Source organism: Nematolebias whitei, chromosome 5, assembly GCF_014905685.2.
Source record: "Nematolebias whitei isolate Nwh7 chromosome 5, NemWhi1, whole genome shotgun sequence".
In the NCBI taxonomy this organism is placed as follows: Eukaryota; Metazoa; Chordata; class Actinopteri; order Cyprinodontiformes; family Rivulidae; genus Nematolebias; species Nematolebias whitei.
In genome coordinates this window covers 17248407-17267052 of record NC_056502.1, presented here as the reverse complement: position 1 = coordinate 17267052, position 18646 = coordinate 17248407, and the positions used below count along the sequence as shown (strand labels likewise).

Here is an 18646-nt window from a genome sequence, read left to right as displayed (position 1 = left end):
TGATAGACAGCCAAAAGACAATTAAGGCCAGGGACAAAAACGTGCAGCACAAAGTTTATAGTAAATGATTTCAAAGTAACTTTAATAACCTATTTTTTCTTTTTATTGTTTTTTGTTTCACTTGTAGGAGTGATCTCAATATAGATCCCAGTCAGATAAAAATATAGAAAATAAACTATTTTATAAATTAATAGTGTAAAAACTGTAAAAGAACCAGCGTCTTTAAAGCTTTTTGAAACATTATTTTACTTTTCCCTTTCTTTCTTTTTTGAGTTAGCATGAGGGGAGTGATAATGAGAAAAGCATACCTTAAATTAAATTTTGGTAGGTCAGTAGTTTCTCCGTTAAATTATTTGGGGGCTTTTCCTCAACATTTATATAATAATCACGTTTCTATATGATAGAATTAGAAATAAGATGAAGCCAACTGAAACCATTTGATTCAGTCTTTTTTAATGTACCATTACCCGGCCATTGGTTCGTTTCTCCTGATCCGACCACTCCACTTAAGCTCCGCCACTTCTCAAATCTTATTGGTTAACTGAACGGCGAGCTCATCCTGGTTCGATGCAAGCAGCCAATGAAAACGCTTGATGTCAAATAGAACCTTTTTTGTTACCACGCCTACTCGCAAAGAACCATGGGACATTTAGTTCATGAGGTTCGGGATAAAAACCACTGCATCGAAGTAATGAACTACAACTCGTACATCCTGGTTTCAAGTAGCGTTTAAAGACCTCCGGTTGTCGGAGAGAATAATAAAAAGGATTAAACTTGATTTGTTCATTTACATCGTGCGTTTTGGGATAAGACAGCACAGTCATTATGGTATGTAAAAACTTATAAATTACACAAAAAACATTTAGATTGGTTACGTCGTAACTAGCTTGCTAACGTGCTGGGGGCAGAGAAACTGTTTATGCTAACTCTCCGCTAACGCTTCACATCATAGCTAAGGAAGTTGCGGCAGGTTTTCGCCCTGAAACAAGAACCTCATGTTTTTCTTAACCGGAACGTGCGTCTATGATAATGTGGTTTCCGTAACTAATTAGTTAACTTTTTAAGTCGTGGCAGTTTGAGCTGCGTTGGGCGAGAATGAAGCGCGTGCTGTTAAGCTGCGCCTTTGATGCTCCTAAAGTGTTACGAAGCAGTTCACGGCTGGACGTGTCCCCGTTCAAACGGGCTTTTCATCGGTGTGCCCCGTCTCTCCAGGGAGACGGCGTCTGCAACGGGACTCATAGCAAAAAGGCGCTGCTGTCAGACCCTCAGCTGTTCGACTCGCAGTTTGCTGAGCTGCTGACGGAGCTAACGGAGAGGGACTTCACTGATCCTGGTCTGACTGACGCCTTCCACAGGCTGAGAGAGGTGTGTGTGTGCTCTGTCCTTCAGGTTGTTGTGTGACACGTGCAACAGTTTTAATGAGTGTTTGATTTCAGGTAATGGTGTATAATGTCCCCGGAGGGAAGAGGAACCGAGGGTTGTCTGTGATTGGCTCACTCCGGGAGCTCCTTCCACCATCCCAGCTCACCCAGGACACTGTGCAGCGAGCTCTGGTGGTCGGCTGGTGCATCGAGATGGTAAGGATTAGTAAATGGGTGTTGCACAAATACTCATACAACTCATCTCTTTTAAACTTCTGACCTCTTCAGGGGTCGCCACACTTTAGTCTCACTCTGTCCTCTGTCCTCACTCCAATACTTCCATGTCCTCTCTAACTGCATCCATATATCTCCTCTTTGTCTTTTTTCTGGCAGCTGCATTTCTAACATCCTTCTACCAGTATACCCACTGTCCCTGCTCTGGACATGTCCAAACCATCTCAGTCTGGTCTCTCTAACTTTATCTCCCAGTTGTTCAAACTGTGCTGTACCTCTGATGATCTCAATCCTAATCTTATCCATCCTTGTCACTCCTAAGGAGAACCTCAACATCTTCATTTCTGCCACTTCCAGTTCTTTCTCCTGTCTTTTTGTCAATGCCACTGTTTCCAAACCATAGCTGGTCTCACCACTGTCTTGTGAACTTTTCCTTTGACCTTTGCTGACACACTTTTGTCACAAATCACTCCTGAAACTTTTCTCCATCCACTCCATCCTACCTGGACTCTTCTTCTTCACCTCTTTACCACACTCCCCATTTTCCTGGACAGTGGACCTCAAGTACTTGAGGTCCTGCACCTTTGTGACCTCTGCTCCTTGTAGCCTCACTGTTCCACCGGCCTCCCTCTCATTCACACACATGTACTCTGTCTTACTACGGCTGACTTTCATTCCTTTTTTTTTACTCCTATTTTTTGTTTACTTATTGTGGAAAGTCAAAGTGAGTACAAATATTGCTTGAATTTAATCAGAAACTAACAATTAGTTGTTGTTTTTTTTATTGCATTGATTTAAATTAAAGCTGGCCTGGATGATTCACAAATTAATCAAGAATTTGTAAGATTTTTTTTTTCCTTTTTGCTGGAAGCTAAACGGCATGCAATTCCAGAGTAAATGTAAGTTGGGGAACATTTTCAAGTCATCAGTAATCTAAAATATTGCCAGTACACTTTTGGAACGAGACTCAAATAAATGACAGATTCTGGGGAGAAATCACAGAAAATAAATGTTATTACTATAACGTATTAGAAAACTTCTAAAGGTAGTTTTTGGTGTGGTAAATCCTGAGTAGGTGATTGAAGGATGCTTCTTTTACCTTGTTAGTGAGCAGAAAATGATTTAGCAAAAAGGTTCTGAATGGGGTTCAGGTCTAAACTACTTGGCCAATCAATAAGTGAAAATATCTCAAGCTCCCTGAGCCACTCTTTCACAGATGGAGCCCGATGGATGCTGGCATTGGCATCTTGGAACACACCTGTGCCCTCAGGGAAAAGATCAATTCATTGATGGAATATCCAGGTCGTTCAGTATATTCAGGTAGTCAGCTGACCTCATTCTTTGGGCACATAATGTGGCTGAACCTAGACCAGATCAACTGCAGCAACCCCAGATCATAGACTGACCCCACAGGCTGTACGGTGAGCACTAGGCAGGATGGATGCATCACTTCTGCCCCCCTGTTCTTATCCTGATGCTCACTCCCCATCGTGCTTCTAGTTATTAATCATGACTTCTTAAACGTGACTGTAACAGTTGGGGTTCAAGAACTTGTCCGCTGAAACAGAATCACTCATGTAGTAATTATCCAAGGAGAGGCTCTTACCTATTTAGTTAAATCCAGATGGAGACAACATTATTATTATTATTATTATTGTTATTATTATTATTTGGACAGGCAGTGTGTATTGGATGTGTATCTTGTCTGTTTTTGCTTTATTTACTTGAGGACAGCACAACAAAAATACTGTTATAATTCGTGCAATGCCAGTTTTCATTTGAGGTGCAGAAGAAGAAATGAAAACTACAAAACGTACAGTTTAAAGAGCTGACTTGAAGACAGTTTGCTCTCACGGATGAAATTATTGAAACTGTTATAATCGATAGGAGCTGCCAACAAACTGTCAGCTGAAACCCTCTTCGCAGGGGCTTGGATGAGTTGAATCCTACCGCCACTGCACTAGTTCTCGTCTCCTCCGGCCATAGACTTTTGTCAGTTCAGATGCAAAAACCACATGAGGAACCTCACCTCTGGCAACATTTTCTTTTTGTAGCTGGAACAAATAATGAAGGCATGTAGCTTGTAGTAAATAGCTTGGAATAATGGCTTAAATAGTTTGCCTCATCAAGCTCAGACTCACTGACTGTTGGAACGGCACTTTACAAGCATGTAGCTATTTCTGATTTCAGTCTTCTTGTCTCTGTTTATCACAGCTTCAGGCTTTCTTACTCATGGCTGATGACATCATGGATGCGTCTGTGACTCGGAGAGGACAGCCCTGCTGGTACAAGAAGGTGAGACTTCAAACGTCCTAAAGAAGCTGAAATCTTTTTTTTTTTTCATTTCTAGTGTACCTCGTGTAAATCATATCTTTTTTTTTTTTTTTTAAGGACGGCATAGGCTTGGATGCTGTCAACGACTCACTTCTTGTGGAAGGGTCCATCTACAGACTGCTTCGCATACACTGCAGGGATCAGCCCTATTACGTCCATTTACTGGAGCTGTTTAATGAGGCAAGTGTGTGTCCGTGTGAGGTGGTGGTGATTTGGAGTAGTTATGAAGGTGTGTCCATTATGAGTTACGAGATCACACATAATTACAGACAGCGTGTGGCTTTGAAAAAAAAAAAAAATGTCTGTGACCTGAAAAGTGAATGATAACATAAAGATAAGACACAGTTTCTACACATCAGTGCTGGTTTTAAATCCATTCACGCCATTTTTTGTTAGGTTTTCAGTCACAACATCCATCAAACTCCCCTAATCTATCTAAAGCGTATGTATTTTTACTTGTACACTGTTGTCATTTTGTATATTTTGCATGTGTTTCAGACGACGTTCCAGACGGAGCTCGGTCAGGTGTTGGACCTGATCACGGCTCCACCAGGCCAGGTAGACCTCAACAGATTCACCATGGAAAGGTCAGAAGAAAAGTGTCTGAAACGAGCCCCAGAACGTTGAACATGTATTAAATAATCACAGCGGGCAGTTGTTTAATGCAACAGATATTTGTGTTTTTGTCGTCTTCCAGGTATAAAACAATTGTAAAATACAAAACTGCCTTCTACTCTTTCTACCTCCCAGTGGCTTCTGCGATGTACATGGTGAGTGTTTTTGTGTTCAGTCGTTCAATAAGATAAAGATGGCATTGAGTAAAAGGTTCTGTGTTAAGGTCATGAGATAAGATGATGCCGTGTGGCTTAGTGACAGCTTGTGACACTTTGTTTTTCCTTTTTTAGGCAGGAATTAACAGTGAAGAGGAACACAAAAATGCCAAACACATTTTACTTGAGATGGGAGAGTTCTACCAAATACAGGTAGTTGATTTTATGGATTGTAGCCAAAAAATTACCAAAAATTCCCAGTAATCAAATCATGTGCTGCTGATCATGCTGATGTAAGAAGCATCTGGTGTGTTTTTTGATTTGCAGGACGACTACTTGGATTGCTTCGGTGACCCTGCTGTGACGGGAAAGATTGGCACAGACATCCAGGACAATAAATGCAGCTGGATGGTGGTGAAAGCTCTGGAAGTTATGACTCCTGAACAGAAATCAGTTCTGGAGGTGAGACTTCTAAAAAACCCTTTTCTATCAGGGAGTAACATTCTTGATCTGGGACCTGAGTCCAAATTTAATACCACAAACATACCAATGTGAACTGGTATGACAATAAAAAAAAATCCTTGAATCCTTAACACTTGAAAATAAGACCTGCTTGTTCTCCAAGAAGCACACTTTAATTAACTCTAAGATGGCATCAACATATAAGTTGTGTATTTATCCATATACTTGGCTGCATATACAAAAAACTTTTCCACGACTGTGACTAAACGTCGGAAGAATATGCCCATTCAAAACCACTACCTTATGACCTATGTGCTAGTTTCTGTTCCTCAGTGGCTCAGTCTAACGATGGTTGAGGCATCGGCCTCTTTGCACGTCCTGGGTAACATCTGTTACAGCTGGTTTACTCTCAGGAGGTCAGTGCCTCCAAAAATTGTGAATCACCCCCTAAATGAAAAATCGAATGCAATGATTTTCAAATCTTAAGAACCCATATTTTAGTCACAATGGAACATGGTAAACGTATCACATTTTAAAGTTGTTCCAGGGACAACAGGAAGCTGGTGAGTAGTTCTAATTGACAGCTGGAGGAACATTTGGCAACAAATGAGGTTCATCAGCAGAAGGTAAGTAAGAACACTGGGTATAAAAAAAAAAAACGTTTTAGAGGCCAAGTCTCTCAGCAGTAAAGATTAGCAGAGGTTCAGCAGTCTGCAAAAACTGTCTTTAATTAGTGGAAAATTTTCAGAATAATGCTTCCTAAAGGAAATTGAGGGAAATTTTCAAATATCATAATCTACAGTTTATAACATGAACATTTTTCAAGCATCTGGATACATCTCTGAGCTCAAAGGACAAGGCTTAAAATGAAAATTTGATGCTCGTGGTCTTAGAGCTTTAACCAGCATTTGCGGTTGGCTCAGTCATGCAATGAAGAAGTCGTATGTGATCATTCAGGATTTGGCCAAAGCTCCTTTTTTTAAAATGGACTGAGGCAAAGTAGAGAACTGTTCTGTGGTCAAACAAATTGAAATATAAAGGTTTTGTTTTGGAAACTACTGACTCCACTTTCTCTGGACTAAAGAGGAGACGGACCATCTAGTCTGTTAGCTCGCAGTTCAAAAATCTGCCTCTCTGATGGTATAGGGGTGCATTAATACCTTTTTGGCAAGGGTAGCTTTCACATCTGGAAAGTAAACATCAATGCAGCGTATATAAATTTTCAAACAACCTATGCTCCCATTTAGATGACGTCTTTTTCAGGGAAGGCCTTCAGCAAGACGACGTTAAACCACAGACTGCAGCCGTTACAACAGCATGGTTTTTTTAGGAGGAGTCCAAGTGAGGGACTGACCCGCCTGCACTCCAGACAGTTTACCATCTGAAAACATTTAATCGTGTTTGCCGGTTACAGATAAACCACTCGATGGTTTTGAATGAAACTTCCAGGAAATAATCATCAGACGTACATCTACCACTGATTACTTTTTGGTGTCTGCTCGTTTTAAAATGGCTGCCACAGTTAATTGATCGTAGAAAAGAAAGAGAGTCCTTTTCAGTTCAAATTTGGTGTGGTAGTAGTTAAGGATCATCCCCATCACATGCTACAAGGCCACAGGCAACAAAAAGCTGGTTTAATCTGTAAACATTTCATCTGGACATGGATTCTTTCGGGTTGTGTCCATGCATTTCCTGTCTTGTTGTAAACCCTGATTCTTTCTTGTAAAGTGGTTTTAATGTGACTTTCCTCGTCCTCCTCAGGCTTGTTACGGTCTCAGTGATGAAGCCAGTGTGGCGAAGGTCAAAGAACTCTACCACTCCCTGCAAATGCCAACACTGTATCAGAAATATGAAGAGGAGAGCTACCAGCGGCTGCAGAAACTTATCGTTCAGCACTCTCAGAATCTTCCCAGCTCAGTCTTTCTTATCTTTGCCAAGAAAATCTACAAAAGGGACAAATAAGGACTGGTCTTTGCTGTGGAAACGATGAGGAGTTTGAACTCGAATGCAGAAATCGATTCCTCTAACTTTTTATAAAAGTGTTCGTGTTTCTAGAGCACGAGCTAAATTGAATTGTCATTTAGGCAGATTTTCATTGAGGTGTAAATATCTGGTTATGAATGTCATCAAACAGCCTGCAAACCTATTTTTACTGGTTTTGAATAATGTTGCTTTCTGCTTTCTAGAATGTGTATTTGGATCAGTGGCATTGTGTTTGTGTGAGATTGTTAAATTAAATGCTTGGTTTGTCGAAACTCCTAACAGGACTGATACTTTGAGGAGCCTGTGTTCATTTCTTTTTTATTTTTATTTGACTTTTTACAGAGAAATGGGTTGACTCTAAAATAGGCCATGCAGGGCATGATTCAACCTGAGAAGAATTAAACAATACATTAACTGTACAGTAGCAATTCTTGTAAAAGCATATACCAGTATTTATTTTTATTTTAGGCTTGAAATCTGGGAGTTTAGGCAAATGCATCCTGATTATCTTCATAAATTTTATTTTATATTGAATTCATTAAGTCTGAATGTAATATATTTCATTAAATTATCATCAGTTCTCTTTGGATCCTAATATTTGTGTGTATCTGATAGAAAGAGCAGTAGAGAACCCTCAGGGCCTTCCACGCCTTCAGAGAAGGCATAAGAATGCAACACATGAAATGTTACACTTAAATTTTAATTTAAAATTTACTGTATATAAAATATGTATTTTCAAAGATTTATTTATTGCTAATTATGTATTTTCTTTGTAAACTACTTTGCAGGTAAGCAAGACATGTTTTCATTCATGAAAATACAGTTATCCAATCAGATTATTTTTTTAGTCTCCAGGCAGAAACATGTTTGCAGGTTCTCTGTCATTGGTTAGGACTTCACTGTCAGGAGAGAAGGCTGAACTCACTCCAGAATGAGTTTGTTTAATAACTTACAGGAAAATTAACCAATCACAATGCTGATGTAGACTGGGTGGGACCAAAACTGAGATTTTGGAAGGCCCTGCAAGATGTTTTTATTCATTTATTTGTGACCACATGAAGCTTTGTGATGCTTTCAGGTGTAACCTGTAATTTCGAAAGTTCACACTGAAATTGTAGTTGTCCTAAAAATGACGGTCAAATATCCCATTTATGTTTACATTGTTAATTCTCAGTATTGCAGCTGTATAACCGTTTCATTACGTGATCAGTTTTTACAGAATCAGTAAGTTCTGTGTGTTACTGTCACATTTTAGAGTGAATTAATTAAATTACATTTCTATGCAAAACTGGGTGAGCCACAGGATATTTTGGGTAGTCTTGGGACAGAAATGGATGGACCTTTTCAGGTTTATTTAGATGGGTTGTCCATTTTGGTTTTTCTGTTTAGTTTTGGGTTGGCATTTATGTTAAGGTTTGTTAGTGACTAAAAAGTGACTATAAAGTGATTTAAGTGAACCACAGCTTCATATGTCCTGGATGTCGGTGTGTTCAAGGTGGGCACAATTTTACTTCTTAACTAATGGCCTAACTTTTATAGTCGTGGTTTGCCACTGAGAAATAGAAATATGAGCAACTAGTGTGGAAAGAAAGAAGTAAATGTTAAAAAGTTTACTATGTTTTCTGCATTTTTTTGGGCATATTTGCCAGTACTGGAAATTTTTCATATTCATAAAATAGGCTATCCTATAACTTCTTACTGAGAAACTATTTAAAGATTATGACTTAATATAATTACAAGATGCCCAAGTCACTTTTTTTTATAGTATCTCATAATTAGTTGTGAAGTCATAATTTTGAGATACTAGCTTGAGAAAATATGTCTTAATGAGTCATTCAGTAATTATGAGATACTGACCTGGAGAAGGTTTATGACCATGAGGTATTTTTTTGTGGTGGTGGGTTGCAGATGTATAGGGTGCCATGGTTACTTCTAAAGGCTATCTGTATCTCTGTAGGAGGGACAGGAGCTGTGTCTATATCCCACATGGTCAAGATCTTTCCTGGTGCAGGTTGGACTCCACCATGGCTGTCTCTAGTCTCCGATCCAGTTTGTGGTGTTCATGGACAGGATCTCAAGGTGCAGTCAGGAGAGGAACGAGTCTGGTTTGAGGACCTCAGGGTCTTCTTGCTGCTTTATGACGATGATAAGATTCTATTAGTGTGTTTGGGCCATGATCCTCAGCGTGCGCTGGGACAGTTTGCAGCAGAGTGGGAAGTGGCCGAGAGTCAGCTCTAAGTGCAATGTCATGGTCCTCAAGTGGAATACCCCCTCTGAGACAGGGGGAAGCCTTTTCCTAAGGTGGAGGAGTTTAAATATTGTTATGTTCACGAGTAATAGTTGGATGGAGTGGGAGATGGATTGACAGTTCAGGGCCTTACCCTCAGTAATGAGGGTGTTGCTTCGGTTGGTGGTGGTGAAGAAAGAGTTGAGTCAAAAGGCAAAGCTCTTGATTTCCTGGTGCATCAATGTTCCAGCCCTCATTTATTGTCTTTAGACATGTCTCATGACTGAAAGCACAAAATCTCAAATACAAGCGGCTGAAATTAGCTTCCTTCGTAGGATGTCCACGCTCAAAGACCGGGTGAGGAGCTATGTTGTCTGGGGACACCTCTGAGTAGAGCAGCTGCTTTTTCATATCAAAAGAAGTCAGCTGAGTGGTTTGATCTACAGGAGGCTTCCCGAATGCCTCCTCTTTGGGTGTTTTCTGGTTACGTCCCACTGGAAATAGACCCCGGGAAGACCCAGAACTGGCTGGGAGGATTACTCAGACCTTAGAACGCCTTGGGGTCCAGGAGATCTCGGGAGTGTCACTAAGGAGAGGTCTGGTTGGTACTTTCAGTGCAACATGTATGTATGGAGGATGGCAAGGAAGAAGAGGAGCTGTTGCAGTAGGTGGTGGAATAACACCTGTCGAAGTGGACATACCTATTTTTCAGGATTTCTTAACAGAGCTGACACGGTCCTGAGGGTCCCTAATAACCTCCAGCTTTCTCTCCTGTACCTGTTGCCATTGTGACCCATCTGAAGATGGACCATCTTATCGCCATAAAACTGGTTGGCCCACTAGTGTGCTACCTATGGGATTGAGTTTATTGTGGCTCCTCGAACTGAAGAAGTCTTTTGGATAAAAAGCAAAATGTTTCAACAGAAAGAAACCATCCAGAGGACCTGATTTAACTGCTGGATTTTTTTCATCTGGATTATTGAACATGGACATATCTCAAGTCTCAATTTATTTTGCTTTACTATCTCATAAATATGGCACATAATATTTTTTTAATCAAAGTGTGGGCTTTCACAGTAACAGACGGCGCGAAAGCCATGTTAAAAAAATATTACAGATAAATTTGACAACAACAATAATGGGCGTGGCTTAGAAGAGGCTGAAAAATTATGAACTCTCGCGAGAACACAGTACATGACTGTGTAAACTCTCGCGAGAACACACAGAACCTAGTGCTCGTCCTCCTCCCTCTAGTGCTGGGATGTGAGAGAGAGACCCGGAGGAGATGGAGACCTTCATCCATCTTTACCCGAATCTGACCGTGAGTCCCTCTTTACTCATTTTCGTCATGTACATTCATTTTTAAATTACGATTTTGTTGGGTGGGGGTGCTGCTCTCTTGACGGGAGACGTTTCAAACGGCGGCTGCGCAGGTTTAAAACATTTAAATTAATTAGCTTTAACCGTTGGGAAAAAAATGTAGCTAAAAAAGCATTAGCCTTGTTACAACGTATGTTGAATGAAGATTTTAAAACAGTGCAGCCTGATATTGGAGGCTTAAATGGGGCGTGTTGGCCTGTCTGTGTGTGTCAGAACGATGCGGGTGGAGGAAGACCCCCCCCCCTCCCTCCTCCACCCTTCATCCACCCGTGCCTCCATCAGGGATCGATCCTGACTGAGCACAGTTAAAACACAGACAAGGAAATATCATTTTATGGGTTAAAACGTCCTTATAAGTAACTAAAGCCTTCCCAGTGAAGGAGTATGAGCAATAACAGCCCCTGGGTAAGATGGACTCTGCCTGATTATTTCATGCTCCAGTTAAATGTGCATTATGTTCACTCACAAAAAGAGATTTTTCTCTTCTGGTTCTCTTGTCCTCTTGTCTTAGCTTGCAGAATGGACTGACACAGATGGAGAGGGGCTGTATATGAATATCAATAGATCTGGGAGAACAGATGATATATACGAGCTGACTAATATTTTCACAGAATAAATTCAAACCGTGCGAGGGCGTCTGAAATCAACTGGACATCATGTCATAAACATTTGGATTTCTCTGTATAGAATAATAGAATTAGGCCCGTTTTGGTCAAACTTGGAAATAGCATGGTCGTGCAATCTGTTATCAAGATAAATTAGTCTCAAACGTAGTCACACAGTGCGTACAATAAGAACCACAAGATTCACAAATGCATAAACGGTTTTTTCAAATGTATACATTTCAATTTGCAAAAGTAGGAATATTCTGCACATACAAATGATCAAATACACTAAACAAATAACTGTAGACGGACTGGACTGGTCAACACCAGCGCAATGATCAGCTGCCTGTGGATGTGACTTTTGATTTCTTACCTCTCCAGATTCACTAAGTTAATGCTGCGTTCAAGGCTGGTGAAAAGCTGGGACATCTGAGTGTTACCAGATTTACTAATTGAGAAAAGACCCGCAGCACGGTGGCGCAACTGGTAGAGCTGCTGTCACTCAGCGAGCAGGTCCCGGGTTCAAACCCCGGTCCGGGGGCCTTTCTGGGTGAAGTTTGCATGTTCTCTCTGTGCATGCATGGGTTTTCTCAGGGTGCTCCGATTTCCTCCCACACACCAAAAACATGCATGTTAGTTTGATTGGTAACTCTAAATTGTCCCTAGGTGTGAGTGAGAGAGTGAATGGTTGTTTGTCTCGTTTGTCTCTATGTGGCCCTGTGATGGACTTGCGACCTGTCCAGGGTGTACCCCGCCCCTCGCACGGTGATTGCTGGACATGGGCACCGGCGACCCCGTGACCCAAAATGGAAGAAGCGGGTAAAAGATAATGGATGGATGGATGGGAAAAGACCCATTTCAGACTTGGCACAATAGCACATAACCCCTATATTAAAACACATACGCACATACATTAAAAATATATTTTCTGGTATTTTCCTCCTTTGCTAAAAGTAACGGAAAATATATTTTTCTGGTAGTTTTTTTCAGAAGAAAGAATTTGTAACGTTTTGGACTGTTCAAGTGAAATAAACATCAAAAGTGGTTAGGTTATTCTTCTGGTGGAAAAACTACTAGAGAAATATGTTTTACCAGTAATATATACATATTTCTTTTTCCTGAAACATTGCCCAGATGAAAAATAACCTGCTCATTTTATTTAATTTTTTTATTTTTTATCATACAGTCCACAAAATTAACATGTTTGGAATCCAGTAATGTCAATTTTTAGCATATGTGTTTTATTATTGAGGTTATGAGCTACTGTGCCAAGTTATAAATGAGTATTTTCCCAATAACTTAGTAAACCATACCATACCATTTTATTTATAAAGCACTTAAAACAGCAACAAGGCCAACCAAAGTGCTGTACAGACAGAACAACAGGTAACACACAAAGCAACATACATAAATCAGGTAACTTTCAGATGTCCCAGCTTTTCACTAGCCTTGAACGCAGCATTACTTTTGTGATTCAGGAGCAGAAAGAAAGTTTCAGAAAGTGACATTCACAGGCAGCTGATCCGTGCGCTCGTATTGACTCATTTGTCCACAGTAGGTGATTTGTGCACATGTACTTGACTATTTGTATGCGCAGAATATTCCTACTTTTGCTAATTGAAATGTGTACATTTGAAAAACTGTTTATGCATTTGTGATTCTTATAGTACGTGTTTGTAAAACTTGTGGCACGCTTGTGGATCTTATTGTATGCATACAAATCTCATTATACGTTGGTATGACTACTTTTGAGACTCATTTATCTTCGCAATCTGTTAGCTTTTGGAACTTGTGACTCTCAGCTACTACCGCACCAAGCTCTATCTTGATATCTGTAAAACTGACTGAGTTGTTGCAATTTTTGTGTTTTCTAAAGTCAGTTATCTTTGGTGACCATCTTGTATCAAGTTGACTCCATAAGTTAGACAGTTGTAGATGTACATCCAATGATTCTTTTCCAAGAGTTTAACTAAGTTCCGATCAGTGGTTCAGGAGATATTTTGCTAACAGACCAACAATCAAAGCCAAACTTTTAAACAAAGATCTCACAAAATGTGTTTGCACTCTGAGTATTTGTTGGGGAAGTCTCTCAGCTACCACAACTAATTTTAGCTCAATGTCTATAAAATGGAATAAGTTGTAGCTAATTTTGTGTTCTCTATAGTTGGTTAGCTATGGCAGCCATCTTGAATCAATCTGACTCTGAAAGGTAATAATTTATAGATGTACATTCAATAAATTCCATCCACTTGTAGTGAACTAGGCCTCAGGTCAAATCTGGCCTTGAGGGGCCTTCCTGGAACAAGAACTGTATTTCATTGATTTGAGTCCAGAAACACAAAATCAAGTCCATCCAGAAGACTTTTTAAGTGTTCTTTCAATTGATCAGTGCAGGACACTTAAAAAGTCTAGTTCACTACACACTAATTTATGAAATATTTTGCCAACAGACATAAATAAACACACAGACAGTTACATAATTTTCCACCTTCCATGGTGTTTGATAATACATTTGTGCATTTTTGTATTTTAAATATTAATTATATATTTTTTTAATTTACCAACTGCCGTAGAGTTTATGCCACGAAGATGAGCTGCTTCCAGCTGTCAAGACAAATGTTTGTTCTTTTAAAATCCTGTCTTTGACAGTGTTAAAACCCAAACTCCAAAAGCAACTGTGTTTTTGTGAAAAGTGGACACATATGTTGGGTTTTCTACAGTTTAGTTTCAATACAGAAATGTGATAAGCTTTGTTCTGGATGAGCAGACGTTCCTCACTACGTGTCCTTTGATGTTGCAGGATGTGGGAGTCAAGCCAACATGTGACTGTCACAGTGCGTCATAGTTAGGTTCTGTCCAGCCTTTACGCTCGTTTCTATAGCATCACAGAACTTCAGAGAATCCTAAAACATCCCAATTACCCACAATGCAGTCCTCTTCTCAGGCTCCGAAGCCGCGGCGTTTCGATGCCAGCAGGCGGACCACTACCTCAGCTGGATCAAAGTTCCACGGTTCCAGTTTTAAGAGGGAGGATAAAAACATGAACACGATCACCACAACCTCCCCGCGGCGGGTTACTAAAGCCCCTGCTGCTCCCTCTAGGACCAGGGTGGGTGTGCAACCTCGAGCTTCAGTAATCCAGTCCAGGCTGAGCTCACAAAAACAGGGACCTGCCATTTCCAAATCAGCTAAACCCAAACCTAAAGGTGCTCGTGTATCTACAGTAGCCCCTACTGCAGCTGAGGCTGCTCCTCTTTCTCCTCTTCTTCTCCCCTCTGTTCTCCCTCTCGACCCAAACTGCAATGAGCCAAGTCTCCCGTGTCTGTGCTGCGATGGGCGCTCCCCGCAGGACAACAACAGCATGTTCAACCACAACCACAACAACAACAACACCATATCTCTCCGGCAGCAGCTGCAGTTGCCGCCTCCTCCAGCCCCGTGGCCCCAGAGGCATGATGGGACAGCGGTCAAGGAGGAGCTCCCCTCTTTAGCACAGGCCCACATGGAGCCTCCTGCCAACCCTGCTGCCAAACTGGAGAATGAAGTGAAGAAGGCCGATGAAGGCGCTGAAGTAGACAACAATAAAAAGGTGGAGGAGGACGATGACGATGAAGAGAGCAGCGGAGATGTCGCCATTGAAGATGCTGCGGAGGAGACGGACAGTGACGACGATGATGATGATGACACGTTGGTGCCGTCGTGCTGTGACTGCCCACGGTCCCTCTTGGAGTTCTCGCTCTCCTCGTCTACCTCCTCATCCTCTACTTCCATCAGCTCCTGCTCTGACTTGGAGTCTGACGGTACAGATCAGTCTCTCTGTTCCGCCAATGATCAGGACGATCAGGAACCCAAAAATAATACCCCTAATCTGGTCCCCAAGTTCCAGCTTTCTGCACAGTCACCTCAATCTCTTCCTGTCAACCAAAACCCTTTCTCCCAAACATCATGTTCCCCGAACACTCTTTGTTCCCCAGATGAGGGCTACCCCTCTGCGCTCGACTCACCCTCTCCAGAATATTTAGGACTGAAAGGTGACTCGGAGGTTAACAAATTAGACTTGCTGGACTTTCTAGAGTCTGTAGGGGAGTTTGGGAAAATGGAGCGCTTCAGCCAGGTGATTCAAGTGGCTCGTTGGGATCTGGAAGGGGAGCAACACTGGGACGTTCTGCGAGATCGGTTAGATCACCTGGATCGTTTGGAAAAGGTAAACAGGGAGGTAAAACTAGCGTACGTTGCCAAACTTCATGAGAAAGGGTGTGATCTCGGGGATCTGGAGGAGCAGGACCTCACAGATGTCCTGGATGAAATGGGCAACATAGATATTCCCTGGAAGTTGTATAAAACCCACAGTGAAACTATGGGCGGCTCCCAGGAGTTTTCCGACGCTGGAGTTGACCTGAGTGCCCCTTCAGACACCGATGAGTCTCTTGTTCCAGATTCCCTCCCCCCCTCTCCTGAGGAGCCACCACCCAGACCCCCAAAACCTCCAGCACGTCACGCCAGCGTGATCTCTGACCTCCACACCTACATCAACATCAGCAGAGAAGGCTCCTCCATGAGCATCACCACCTCCCCTACGCTGACCACTTTCTCCCCAAACTCCTTATCCCCCACATTCACGACGTTCAGATGTGAGAAGCCCCTTCCCCTATCTCCGGCATCCACTCCCCCTCTTCCCGCCTCAAAACCAGTTTCGTACCTCTCCCTTTATACCACTCCATCTCCCCCTCCATCCATCCCCACCCCGACGCCTCCCATCCCTCCACCCAGAAAGCGACATCTTGCCCGTAAGGAAGCCCAGCGCCTTGCTGCTCTTCAAGCCGAACAGGAGAAGACCCCACTCTCCCTTCCACCGCCCACCACACGGCCTCCGCCTCTGCCTCCCCCACCTGTTATCTCTGTTACGTCTTCCTCCTCTCCACCTGCCTTGCCTCCCCCTCCGTCTTTCCATGCGTTGGATGTAGAGATTCGGAAGCTGTTAATGCTCGCTGGGTTGACACAGGCTGAGCTCCTCAAACTCAGCCCTGAGCTCGGTGTCTGTGTCGGGGGCTTGGAGGATGAGGAAGAGGGCGATAATCGTGTTACGTCCCCATCTCTGGAGCTGCAGGAGTTCAGATTACAAGACGGGGTCAGGGAGAGTGAAACTGATGCAAGCAAGTTGGATGGAGATCGAAGAGTGGATCTACCTGAAGGCAGCAATAAGGAGGAGAGTAAGAACACACAAAGAACCACTTCATTTACAGAGATGGCAAGAAGGAGGAGGAGGAACACTAGTCTGACAGCGGACCAGTACTACAGCTCAAGTTTTAGCAAAGCTTATGAAGCGACGAGTTTTGGGTCTTTCCATTATCCCAACCAGGTACTAGATTCTCCCCCGCCTCCTCCTCCGCCTCGCCCTTTACCACCCATTCCCCCTTCCCTGCCGTCCCTTAAAGTCAGTACCTTGTCTGCCAACTCTGAGCAGCCTGAGCGCTTTGATTGGCTCATAGCATTCACACCAGAATGTGAACCCCCCCCACAGCTCCGAACTCCAGAAAAGCAAAAATCTCGCATGGAAACCCCCAAAAAGCTCTCCTCATCAAGTTCATCTCCAAGTTCAGGTCCAAAAGTGACAACCTTCAAAGAGTTGCGCTCCCGCAACAAGAGCGCCTCCCCTCCGACAAAGGTGATCAGTGACCCCGAGCCCGACCCCACAGTCATCACCCCCGATCCAGATATACTCTACAACTTAAAGTGGAGAAGAGAGAAGGCAGGCAGCAATGGAAACCAGTGGGAATACACTTCGCAGGCTCAAGCCCTGTTTATGCAGCCGCCGCCGGCGCTCACCTCCATGGCCGCCCTGCAGGAGATGCTGCAGAGAGCCAACGAGAAGGGTGGGCTGCCAGAGCTGTGCCCGTCACAGAAGAATGGCTGCTCGGTCAGTGACAGCAGCCTGTGGACCGTAGGCAAAGAGAGGGTGCGAGGAGAAGGTCAGCGAGACAAACAGGAAATAAAGGAAGAGGAGGAGGATGTTGTGGTGAGAGGCCAGGCTGATGGAGGGAGAACTCTGGAATCAAGAACCACGGGTGAGTGTTAAAAAACAGTAGTTTGAACATTTTTATAGCTACTGTACTGTGCAAGGGACTTGAGTCTTCTATCTTCTTTAGATTTTGATTCTAGGGAGCCAGACTTTCTTGTATTCTTGAGTAGTTTTATTTTACAGACTTCTGTTTAAATTTAGCTGCTTTTTCATTCAATGTTAGTCCAGCACCTGAACATTTTAGTAACATATTTTGTTTGTTTGTTGAAGCTTCTTAGCGGCTTCACTTGTGAATCATAAAACGTTGAGGGATGAACCAGTTATTGGCACATACTTTAAACTAAACAAGGAAACTAACTTAAGCTGGACCTTTAGGTACTTTGTTACCAGCAGCCGGTCACAGAAGCACAATTTGTTTAATTTCATTTATGAAAAATACCAAAGATAACAGCTTGAGACTAAATGTTTACATTTTAGTAGCAACGAGGTAATTCCCAAAGAGTTATTAGAGGAAAACTTGACATACATTCATTCTACTGAAGAATGATGCATCTCTCCGGTTCTGCCTCAGGTCCTTGTTGGATCATTTCCTACTTCCTAAAGATATGACCATGAAGGTATCTTTTACTTGTCCACTTTCCTAAAGTTTACACACTCTACTCAGCGTGCTGTCCTGGTCAGATACTGTTTTTGAAGACTGGCTAGAAGATGAGTGAAAAAGCAGCCAAAGTCCAACAAAACAAAAAAGAAAGCCTAAGGAACTATTGATCAGATAAACTTTGAAAGACCGCAGAAATGTTTGGCTCCTTGGACTTAGAAGATAAACAGAAATATGTGCTTTCCAACTTTTACACAGTATTGTACAACTTTGTGTGATAAGCAAATTGAACTCTGGGATGAACAGATAATAAATAATAGATGAGTTTAAAAGGACGCTCAGAAAAAAAACAACATATCTACATACATTTAAAAAAAAAAAAAAGAAAACGTTAGCTCGTTAGTGGTAATGATGCGTGCAGTGGGAGCAAAAAAGAAAGCGTGAGTCACAGAAAGGGATGATGTTCGGAGGGATGAGCAATGAGTGTAAACTGAAAGATGGAGTGAAGAAGACGGAAATCAATTTGAAGAGAAGAAAGAAGCTTTCCAACTAGTACTTCCTGTACTGATGATCAAAATGTGATGTCATCATAACCGCATTCAATAATTCATCCCTTCTTTGTCCTGAGAGGGGGACATGGTGGAGAGCCCACAAAGGGAGTGTTTCTCGGTCT

At 42.2% G+C, this 18646-nt stretch overlaps 2 protein-coding genes across 2 annotated transcripts in view; both read left to right on the top strand.

Annotated features, from left to right (window-relative positions):
• The first annotated feature begins 1053 nt into the window (after positions 1-1053).
• fdps (farnesyl diphosphate synthase (farnesyl pyrophosphate synthetase, dimethylallyltranstransferase, geranyltranstransferase)) lies at positions 1054-7291 on the top strand. Its single transcript, XM_037676923.1, has 9 exons — positions 1054-1365; positions 1437-1577; positions 3810-3890; positions 3987-4109; positions 4428-4516; positions 4627-4699; positions 4835-4912; positions 5027-5161; positions 6923-7291. Exons 1-9 carry the CDS (start codon positions 1096-1098, stop codon positions 7121-7123), a joined length of 1191 nt encoding a protein of 396 aa, XP_037532851.1. The 5' UTR covers positions 1054-1095; the 3' UTR covers positions 7124-7291.
• A 3321-nt stretch (positions 7292-10612) lies between these two features.
• rusc1 (RUN and SH3 domain containing 1) overlaps positions 10613-18646 on the top strand; it is a 28289-nt gene continuing 20255 nt past the window's right edge. The window contains exons 1-2 of the mRNA XM_037676633.1: positions 10613-10692; positions 14157-17421. Of these exons, the coding sequence (XP_037532561.1) occupies positions 14283-17421 (3139 nt within the window). The 5' untranslated portion in view covers positions 10613-10692; positions 14157-14282. The remainder of the gene's footprint in view (positions 10693-14156; positions 17422-18646) is intronic.

What these genes read in the sequence shown, in the direction of transcription:
- fdps (XM_037676923.1), top strand. Translation starts at nt 1,096, where the DNA reads ATGAAGCGCGTGCTGTTAAGCTGCGCCTTTGATGCTCCTAAAGTGTTA. An exon ending in TCGGCTGGTGCATCGAGATG is followed by an intron (nt 1,578 to 3,809) that starts GTAAGGATTAGT and finishes TGTTTATCACAG; the next exon opens with CTTCAGGCTTTCTTACTCAT. An exon ending in TGGCTTCTGCGATGTACATG is followed by an intron (nt 4,700 to 4,834) that starts GTGAGTGTTTTT and finishes TTCCTTTTTTAG; the next exon opens with GCAGGAATTAACAGTGAAGA.